Below are 11,414 nucleotides of genomic sequence, written 5' to 3'. Positions count from 1 at the left end.
AATCTGGTCTGATCTGAATAAACGGACGAAAGCCATGAAAATACGATCATTCTTGGATTTTAAAAATTAATGTTTGAAATTCGATACAAGAAATCTCTGAAGAAACACTACATTAATTTTGTCGCAATAACTACTGCTGTACGATGAGAAATTTAATTCTAAGAATATGAAAATAGTATGTATAAATCTGCATTATTTGTATCGTTTTTTATTATGAATATTCTTGCTGTACACCGTTCTTAGATGCAAATAGCCTACAGACAATCATTTTACTCTTTAGTACATAAGAACAATTTCCCTAGGACTGAATAATCTCACATCGTTATACCATATGGCACACACAGTAAATAAGCGACCAGCCGTAAAACAAAAAAGAGCATATGAAAAGGTCTAGATCGAACATAATCTTAATATTCGATCAAATTACATGCATCTCTCGTTTTTCGCATTGCAAAGTTATAATGGAAAACACTGAAAACAGCTGAAATACTTATCAATGAGAGTCGGCATATTGACTCTTATTGCACAAAATGAATTTAATCAAGAATATTTTACACATATTACATTTATTAGATTAGTTACTCATTGAACAGACTAGTCAGTCCGTGACTGCACATTTGTTTATGAGAACTAGAGTCCGCTTTCTTTTTCCATCGTCACTATTGAACACTCGTAGTCTCACTTAAGTTGATATGAAGTCCATTTCATAATTAGTTATTGTCCTGGAAGTCAGTTTTGAAAGGAAGTATTGTGGTTGAACGCCGAATTCTTGTTGAAATGCTTGCTGGCTTCCCGTCTTTCAAAAAGAAACTCATCTTTATGTTGTGGTATGATTAAGTCACGGTTAATTATTGATAATGATCGTTCTGTGAAAGTGGTTCGGTAGGCAGTCTTGACCAATATTGTGAACAAATTTACTGTAGCTTCTCTTACTTCATCTACGAATAAAAATTCAATAATAGGCGAGGCACCACACATATCATTGGTGACGAGTGTTACAGAGTGGGTTTACTGTGGTAACAGGATAAGCGTACACGTTGGAATGTGTTCTTTACCTTATAAAGTGGCTCAAAATCGAAATCCAATAATACAAAGGTAACTGAAGTGTGTTAGGATTGGAACTGTTGATCTTCACGTTCCAGATTTTACATACTATTACAACAAGAACAAGTGAATGTGACTTTTCCAGAACCTGATGAGCCATAGAGCTATATGAGGTTTTGTGAGTTTGTACTGGCACGTGAAACTATCTTTGAGACAGAGTGCCTGGTCGTGAACTTCTGTTGTCAAGAATGAAGCGTATCTGGACAGTAGTACAAGGATTATCAGTGAATAAACTGCCAAATATTCATATATGTGACATTAATTTCGCTTCGCGCCTGTTGTAAACCATTTTACAAAGTGAGGTGGCACAGAGGTTGTAATTGGCAGTAGTCAGTGTCATTCATGTAGCCGCGTGTTTTCCTAAAACACTGCAGGCGAACGCTGAAGTGACAGGTATAACACAAAAGCAGGTGGCCAATATCTTCCTTTCTCATCGCCTCTTTTCTGCAATTTGCTTGAAAACGAGCAAGCATTTCATTACCAGTTGCTGTAGTATTGTAGCTAAGGAAAGAAAGGGAAATAAAAGCTCTTGTGCGATTGTTTTGCCTTGTTACTGGTGGCCTCTGTAGTAAGGAAATGAACAATGAGCAGTAGTGGCAGAAGTATGCTGCTCATTGTAAGACACACCCAGAGGAAATTCGTTCAGATAACAGTACATTTTGAGGTTCGTCTTTCAAGAAAAAATTTTCGTTTCTTCATCAGTAACATGGCTGATATCTTCTCCCATCCTTTTTAAAATCGACTAGGACACTACCATTAAAGCTTTCGTAAGGTATCTCTCAACGGAGAGAATAGGAATGGAATTAATCGCAATTTCTAACGGCGATGTGCGTGACATCTGCCAACTGTTGTGTAGTTCTGCGTAGGCTTCGGCACTGAACTTTGTAATGTTGATGAGCTGCATCAGAATACAGTGATGGATTTCGGAATACGGAAAATCGACCTCAGATACCGCAGCTTTGATAGCTACTATGGGGATTCTCGCTGTCGTAGAAAACAAGATTTTGATAGGACTTTTTCACTCTCTCCTTCTTTCCAATTATTTCCATATCAACTCTTTACTGAGATGTGAGGTACGTACAGTGATACATGCCAGCTAAGTTTTTCCTACAATCTTCATGAAGACAAAAGGAACGCATTATTTCATTATTTACGTGCCTCTGAAAATGAAACCACATATCAGCATTTAATAGGATACTTCCCAGTCCACTTTAAGGCAACAAATGTACAGGTTGCCCTAAACAATACCTTCATACCTATAAGGTTAATAAACATTAGTATTTCTCTGAAAGTAAATCAGTCATGTGCGATAAAAAGAAAATTCTTTGGCCTGAAGGAATTCAGATGTTTGATACATTTTCAATCACTGGATTCACTGTTACTCGTGAGGAACTGTGGAACGCTTACAAACACTATACTTAAATTCTGGAACTGAGGTAGGAGATTATAAGAAGTTCCGTAACTGAAGGTACAGAATATCTTCCTGTGGTCACAATAGCAGAATGGTGTAGCATAGCGTACTGAACATAGTCCTGATTTAGGTCAATAATGTGGTGTGACTTTGTGTTTGATTCCAATTCACTATATTGGCCTTCGGAATGCGCTTTCTCAATAGGACAGTACGCATAATAGAGTCTTTGTGAACTAGATACTGTGTTTTGTGAGTAGTTTTAAAGTATATTGGATGCATCATTTCCACACTGTCAAAGTTTCCTTGATGATTACTCGAGGTCCAGAATAATATAGTGAATCATTGGAATAAACTTCTTGTGTATACGTTTTCTGTATTTCAGATACATTACAGAGACTCTCACTTTAGCAGGACACTAAGCGATGAATACACATGCACATTCCCTACGATGAACGAAGTGGGAATAGCAGTCATCTTTCTGGTGAACAGTCTACACATGACGACTAGTGCTGGGCTGCTCTACCTTCGTGACAGGACTGATAGCACTTTCCGTTTTGTGTAACTGCAGGTGATAGGTCAACAGTAGAGCCTCAGCTGCAAACTGTGGGCTTTGCAGTCAGATGTGCTGTAGAATGGCTCACACAGTTTGTTGTGCTAATCCGAGTTCTGGTCGCACTCCACAATTTGGTTCATGTACACTACGATAGGAACCACAGTGCTGGTGGAACTGAGGTTGTGGTTGGCGCAGTAATGTGTGCAGTCCTGCTGAAGGTACTGGTAGCTCGCTACAATAAGAGACACAGGGAACAGAATGGTCATTACAGTAGTGTGACTCCCAGGTAATTGTGAGTGCTTCAGATGCCGTAGTGAGGTGCTGCATATGTGGTGGTGTGAAACAGTTGCTTCTGGCACCCTTCCGCATGCCAGAATACCAGCGACAGTGGTGTGGCCCTCAAATGAAGGCGAAGTCTGTAGGTGGCGGAGTGGAGCACTGCAGATCAAACAGTGTGCACTGGCCGGCCCAGATGAGCAGCTGTTGGTCCTGGCGAATTTCGGCGAACCGGTGCATGTGGACAAGGCTGGCCACTGTCGTTCAGATGGCGGCCAGCCCTGGAGGTGGTGTGGCGGGTCTCGGTCGATGGTGTGGGGCGCGCAGCCCAGCACACTTCTCCAGCTGCTGGTGCTGGCTGCGCACAGCAAACCGGTTCACGTGGACCGGGATGGGCACCACGATCTTGGGTGCTGGACCCGCTCCGGTGGTGCGTGATCCGGCACCAGACGTCAGGCCCGCCTTCACGCGCTTCCACTTGGCCCGCCTGTTTTGGAACCAGATCTTCACCTGCACACACAACCACCACGAGGCATCAGATAATCTGTAATGGTTTCAGTCAGCACACATAGACAGTGGGAGATATAAGAAATGATTTTTCAATGTGTACAAAAACATCGCCAAAAGAAAATACAGATAATTTTAAGGTAAATATTCCTGTGCCTTTTATCTATATTTTTCTTTTTTTGCATCATATCGTTTCTTGTGAGTTACTGTGGATGCTAGGGCTACTTTTCGGTAGCTAAGGGGAAAGGAGCTGCTTTCAGCCTGGGGATGACGCTATGCTGATTCCCCAATTCTCTCCTAAATGGGTAGTGTTTTAAGTATACTAGAAAGCTTCAGGGCAAGTAATTTGCCCATTATCAAGTAATATTTTGTAGCACCTGGTTGGAATACACTTCTTAAGATACTGGCAAAAAGAAGCATCTTTTAGAGAAGATCTAGTATCATGAGTAGGAAATGCCAATGTTAAAAGCAGTTTTACGCGGTATTTGTGTGACATCTCCTGTGGAGGACAAATTTTTTGTCTAGTATGCTTACTTTGAAGCTGTGTCTTTAAAGTCTTTCCTCTTCATTATGTTTCAAGACACCACGATATAAAACAATTGAATCGTTGGGTAAGAAAGAGTTATCTTCCGCTTTTACCAAAACGAAGACATCACTTACAGTGACACCCGCCTCGATATTGCTCGACCGTCAATTACCGTTTTAGTCGGCATATCTGTGTTTTGATACGGTCTGCAGTGAACTTATTTCAAAATTAACATATTGTCCTACTGACACTTCTAACACCACAGAATTTTAATCATATGAGATAGAAATACACTCTAGCAGCATTTTGCTTGATTAAGCTTAATTTTGTTTACTACATAATGGTCTCAGGCATTACATTCTACGAAAGCGTAATGACAAAAACACAAATAACTCGTTGTTGGTCCAAAAATTGCATGAGACATTGCCAAACTAAGCCCAAGTGAAAAAAGTACTGTAAGTTCAATCATTAAACAGTTCTGGGAAACTGATTCAAAAAGACTCACTAGCATTAATATAAAACTTAGAGATAACAAAGTCCTTGTTGTTAATGCAGGTAAAAGCAATACTGCAGTAGTTATGTATGAAGAAGGTTATATCAACAAAACCTTACAATTATTTCTTCAAAACAACATTCAAGAACTGGAGACTCGTCCCACACCCAAATATCAAGCTCAGCATAGGAAATTAAGTACAAATGCCTACTACCTTTTATCAGATGCCGATGTTCAACGTTGCTTAATCACTAACCCTGTACCTGATAAGCTAAGATCTTAGCCAAAGATTCATAAATGCCAGTGCCCAATAAGTCCAATTATTAATTCAAGGAACATCCCAGCTTATTACTCCTCTAAGAAGCTTAAATATTTCCTTAGTAACTTTTACACATTTGAAGAAAACTTCTCTATTGGAAAGCCCCAACAATTTATTAATGATAGAAGCGATGCACACATACCAGACAGTGCCAGATTTGCATCCCTGGACACTGTAAACGTGTAGAAAAATATAACTGCCCGTGAAAGTATTTAAACAATTAAATGCTATTGCATAAAAAACAAACAGCTTTGCAAGGCAGAGATACACTAAGTCATAGAGATGTTAAAATTAATTGTAGCACATAACTACTTTTATTCAACAACAAAACCTACATGCAGGCAAATGACATAGTAATGGAAAGAAGTCTTGCAGGCCTTTTAGCCATTATTTTTAGTAACCTTCTGGAAAATAAATTTTTCACGGCCTATACGCATTTAACTGGCAAACTGATTTATTACAAAAGGTATGTTGATGATACTATCATCTTGGTCAATCGTGCAGTAGATGAAATAGAATCATTTCCAAATGCCATGAGTAACATGCACCACAATATCAAATTCACTTTTGAGCATTAGACAGAAAAAGTGTATCAATTTTCTTAATCTTAGAATAAAAAAAGTTGAATCAAAAGCTTGCATTTGAAATTCCTAGAAAACTTATCACCACAGATGAAATTCTTCATCCCATCAAATTCAGTACAAAATGACATACTTCAGATTCATGTTGAACAATATAAATATAATTCCCTTCAGTTCATCTGTGAAGGTGAAATAATCGATATTATTAAAACTCTAGCCAAAAATAATGTCTATAAGCCACAAATAATTGGTTGTCTGTACAATAAAATTAATGATGGTAAATCATCTCTAGTAAATTCACAACCAGCAGCAGGAAAGGAACTATTTGCATGCATTCCCTTCCTAGGCACAATATTATACCAAATTTCCAATCTTTTTCCAAAAGACAGGAGTACAAATAAGTTCCCACACTAAAAAAAACATGTGCAACAAAACATTATCCACAGCACCAAAACCACGACCTTAGGCGTGACAGTCTCCCAAGCTTTTATCTTGGACAGATGGGCAGGAGTTTCTGTATAACATATCATAAACACATGGATGTTCTTAGACTAAAAAATTTAAATGAATCTGTAATAGCCATTCACATGAATCAGTATGGACACTCTGTCTCTTCATTAATGATAACATAGAGATATTACATGGCACTAACAAAAGCAAGAAAATGGACCCTCAGGGCAACTAGTAATATGTATAGAGACACTCTTAGCTCACCTCAGCACGTTCTACATGAGCAGCTGGAACTAGCCAATAAACTTTTTCCGAGTTTCCTTTTACTGTTCACAATAATCAATCAGACTTTGCACCCCTAACAGTCACACCACTACAGTTTAAGATATCAGTATGTAATTGTACACACAACAAAATAAGTTTTGCACCACCCAGGTTCCCAGAAATTTTGAAGATAGACGTTTTCTGTGGACGTTGTATCACAGACACAGTCGCTTTGTCTGTTCAGAGATGTCACTAAACCCGCCCAAAGATGTAAACAACCATGTATGAGCAGCGCCTATTAGACGGAAAGGGTCCGACAGTCGATCAGTTCCAGTCATTCCAACAGGCGGGAGGTAAATGGTTCGTGTTGTCTGTAGTTCAGCCATGCCTAGATGGTCAATACAGCGGTTCTATCGCGTCCGCATTGTTACTTTATGCCAGGAAGCGCTCTCAACAAGGGAAGTTCAAATGTTCAAGTGTGTGTGAAATCTTATAGGACTTAACTGCTAAGGTCATCAGTCCCTAAGCTTACACACTACTTAACCTAAATTATCCTAAGGACAAACACACACACCCACGCCCGAGGGAAGACTCGAACCTCCGCCGGGATCAGCCGCACAGTCCATGACTGCAGCGCCTCAGACCGCTCGGCTAATCCCCGCGCGGCAACAAGGGAAGTGTCCAGGCGTCTCGGAGTGAACCAAAGGGATGTTGTTCGGGCATGGAGGAGACACAGAGAGACAGGAACTGTCGATGACATGCCTCGCTCAGGCCGCCCAAGGGCTACTACTGCAGTGGATGACAGCTACCTACGGATTATGGCTCGGAGGAACCCTGACAGCAACGCCACCATGTTGAATAAAGCTTTTCGTGCAGCCACAGGACGTCGTGTTACGACTCAAACTGTGTACAATAAGCTGCATGATGCGCAACTTCACTCCCAACGTTCATGGCGACGTCCATCTTTGCAACCACGACACCATGCAGCGCGGTGCAGATGGGCCCAACAACATGCCGAATGGACCGCTCAGGATTGGCATCACGTTCTCTTCACCGATTAGTGTCGCATAAGCCTTCAACCAGACAATCGTCGGAGACATGTTTGGATGCAATCCGGTCAGGTTGATCGCCTTAGACAAACAGTCCAGTGAGTGCAGCAAGTGGAGGTTCGTTGCTGTTTTGGGGTAACATTATGGGGGGGCCGACGTACACCGCTGGTGGTCATTGAAGGCGCTGTAACGGCTGTACGATACGTGAATGCCATCCTCCGACCGATAATGAACCCATATCGGCAGTATATTGTCGAGGCATTCGTCTTCATGGACGACAATTAACGCCCCCATCGTGCACATCTTGTGAATGACTTCCTTCAGGATAATGACATCGCTCGACTAGAGTGGCCGGCATGTTCTCCAGACATGAACTCTATTGAATATGCCTGGGATAGATTTAAAAGGGCTGTTTATGGACGACGTGACCGACCAGCGGGTCTGAGGTAGATACGCCGAATCGCCGTTGAGGAGTGGGACAATCTGGACCTTGATGAACTTGTGGATAGTATACCACGACGAATACAGGTCCGCATCACTGTAAGAGGATATGCTACTGGCTATTAGAGGTACCGGTGTGTACAGCAATCTGGGCCACCACCTCTAAAAATCTCGCTATATGGTGGTACAACACGCAAAGTGTGGTTTTCATGAGCAATAAAAATGGCGGAAATGATGTTTATGTTGATCTCTATTCCAATTTTCTGTGCAGGTTCCGGAACTCTCGGAACCGAGGTGATGCAAAACTTTTTTTGATGTGTGTATAAATATAAACTACGATGATGAACAAATGTGTTGTTCTCATTCCGCCATCCCAAATCGTAATTTTGTATTTTTTGCAACTCACTTATAAACTGTGATAATCGAATAACTGTATATACAAACGTGTGGAAATATATACCTACTTCATAATATGCAATCAGTATTTAGTCAGTAATTTCCACTGAGAAAAAACCCTACTAAAACAATTTGTCCTATAATAATAAGTTTACTTTTAGAATACATACATTTTCTTATCATTAACATGTTTCATGTTGTACATGAGATTTGCTTAGTTTACATCCTTGTTCAATATTTAACGAATGAAATCTTTGTATCCTTGCCTAATGATAAACTTTGTAATGTAAACAAAAGAATCAAATGTATAGCACATGTGTGGTGCCCAACATGCATTTTAATAATATTATAAAGTGAGCCACAGTAATTTGTTTACAATATGTATGGTGCGTGGAATTCAACTACATATACAGCGAACTAGAAAACCATACGGTGCACAACTAAACAAGTCGACATCTACTGGAATTTATGTAAGTGAACACAACAATGTTGCGTCATATATAGATAAATAAAATCACTTTAACATAATTTTATTAATGCAACAACTTATAAAGTGGCGCTAACTACTCACATATTCTTGTACAGTTTTGAGCAGATGACATCCTGTTGGTCAGAAAATCTGTGTAACGAGAAATATTAGCCACCTCAAAATGGGCATGCGTGGTAGGCTGAAACTGCTTATGTTACTAAAATAAAACATTTAAAAAGTATTCGTGGCTGGTTGTCGGTCGCGGAGTTCACAGGTTCCAACATGGACTAAATAGTATTCCGTCTTGCTTTCGTTTTTGTTTCTCGATTATAAAATCATGTTTGGACGCACGAAAAAAAGCCGCTTGCGAGTTCTGGTGACCGATGAACTATTTTCTTTTCCAAGACGCGTCGCAAGAAGTACACTCAACGTCGCGTAAGTGATTAGACGTCCTCCGATGTCGTTCTTCTGTGTGGTGCATTAAGTTTCCTGAATACTGGTTTTACGTTTTATACAGTAATCTGTAACAAACTATACCATTTAGATTTTCTCTCGGTGATGACTAGCCTCACCGTGTATCGTAGGATATGTGCTGAAGGGGTGGTGATTTCGACGCCTTTTCTGGTTAACACTGACTACAACTGACTGCCCAGCTTCTCTCCAAGCTTCTCCAGGAGCTATGTTAAATAACACGATGGATGCTACCAGCTACTCGTTAGTGGTTGTTATGAGTCAATATGAAACACAGACTGAAGACTTCCGCAGCGCGAGAAATAAGCGGCAAAGGCTTAAATTACGGAACTCAGATACATTTATTGCAGAAGTTTATGAAGTCGTCACCTGCTAAAAATGTTTCAACTGTAAATGATTACCTTTTAAATGTAGCTTTTGCTTCCGATTCCTGCCAACAAAATGTAATAAACATTTCTCCCATGGTGACTGTAACTACTCAGAGGTCTACTAACTTCTACAACCGTTCAGATGGTGGTCTATACGGTACGTAGTTTATATGGAAAGTTTGGGTTAACACATAAACTGTCTGCTCCCAACGTCTCTAGGAAAAATCGTAAGCCATTTCTTACCGAAACTAAAGAAATTAATATATCATAAGTAATATATCTTCCGTCGGAAAAACGAAAAGGGAAGGTTGAATTAAAAAGTCCAGGATAGACCAGTTCCCTAGTATTTAGCAAAGTATTAAAATTTAAAAATATAGCAACTCGCTACCCTTCTTTCGTTGTCCACAAGTAAGGAGAAATACGAAATGGTGATACAGAACTTGAAGAAGCGGAGATTTTGGAGTGCATGCAATCTGCATTACCCGTTCTAGGTCTTAGAAGATTTAGTATGCACTATGGTAAGGATTGGTGAAGAACAAGTTCACAAACTGCAAACCTACTTGTTAAAGTTAGACACTCCAATTTTACCGGACGCTGTAGCTATTCGTGGAACTAGATGCCCTGTACAGCCTTGTGTGCCAGATGAGAGGCAATGTTTTAATAGCCTCCAATATAGGCACATCAGCGAACAATGTCCGACCCAAATGAAGTGCATCAATTGTAACAGACCTCATTCTGTTGAGGCGAAACAAGCGCTATATCACTGTAAGAGGTACTGACAAGGGAACCTCCCCATCGCACCCCCCTCAGATTTAGTTATAAGTTGGCACAGTGGACAGGCCTTGAAAAACTGAACACAGATCAATCGAGAAAACAGGAAGAAGTTGTGTGGAACTATGAAAAAAATAAGCAAAATATACAAACTGAGTAGTCCATGCGCAAGATAGGCAACATCAACGATAGTGTGAGCTCAGGAGCGCCGTGGTCCCGTGGTTAGCGTGAGCAGCTGTGGAAAGAGAGGTCTCTGGTTCAAGTCTTCCCTCGAGTGAAGAGTTTATTTTCGAAAAGTTATGATCTGTCCGTTCGTTCATTGACGTCTCTGTTCCAAAATTCCAGGACATGTTCAGATTTGCTTGGACATATGCAGGATTTGACGGTCTACACACGGAAAAATTTGAAAACGTTAAAAACGTACGTTTTTGACAGAGCACAGGGAAAACTGTGCGACTGTGAAACTGTTGCATTCATTTGTTGCAGTTTATATGACAAGCTCTTATGTTTTCATCACTTTTTTGGGAGTGATTATCACATCCACAAGAAAACCTAAATCGGGCAAGGTAGAAGAATCTTTTTACCCATTCGCCAAGTGTACAAGTTAGGTGGGCCGACAACACATTCCTATTATGTGACGCACATGCCGTCACCAGTGTTGTATAGAATATATCAGACGTGTTTTCCTGTGGAGGAATCGGTTGACCTATGACCTTGTGATCAAATGTTTTCGGTTCCCATTGGAGAGGCACGTCCTTTCGTCTACTAATCGCACGGTTTTGCGGTGCGGCCGCAAAACACAGACACTAAACTTATTACAGTGAACAGAGACGTCAATGAACGAACGGACAGATCATAACTTTGCAAAAATAAAGAAAGTAAACTTTTCACTCTAGGGAAGACTTGAACTAAGGACCTCTCGTTTCGCAGCTGCTCACGCTAACCACGGGACCACGACGCTCCTG

General features: G+C 40.5%; 1 protein-coding gene across 1 annotated transcript in view; it reads right to left on the bottom strand.

The window, feature by feature from the left end:
* Positions 1 to 250: 250 nt before the first annotated feature.
* LOC124722051 (homeobox protein unplugged-like) overlaps positions 251 to 11,414 on the bottom strand; it is a gene marked incomplete at its 5' end in the record, with an annotated part of 428,619 nt that continues 417,455 nt past the window's right edge. The window contains one exon of the mRNA XM_047247243.1: positions 251 to 3,854. Coding sequence (XP_047103199.1) covers positions 3,609 to 3,854 — 246 coding nt within the window. The remainder of the gene's footprint in view (positions 3,855 to 11,414) is intronic.

The sequence above is a fragment of the Schistocerca piceifrons genome, chromosome X (genome assembly GCF_021461385.2).
Source record: "Schistocerca piceifrons isolate TAMUIC-IGC-003096 chromosome X, iqSchPice1.1, whole genome shotgun sequence".
Classification (NCBI taxonomy): domain Eukaryota; kingdom Metazoa; phylum Arthropoda; class Insecta; order Orthoptera; family Acrididae; genus Schistocerca; species Schistocerca piceifrons.
The sequence above is the reverse complement of the archived record's forward strand: the minus strand, read 5'-3'. Positions and strand labels throughout refer to the sequence as shown.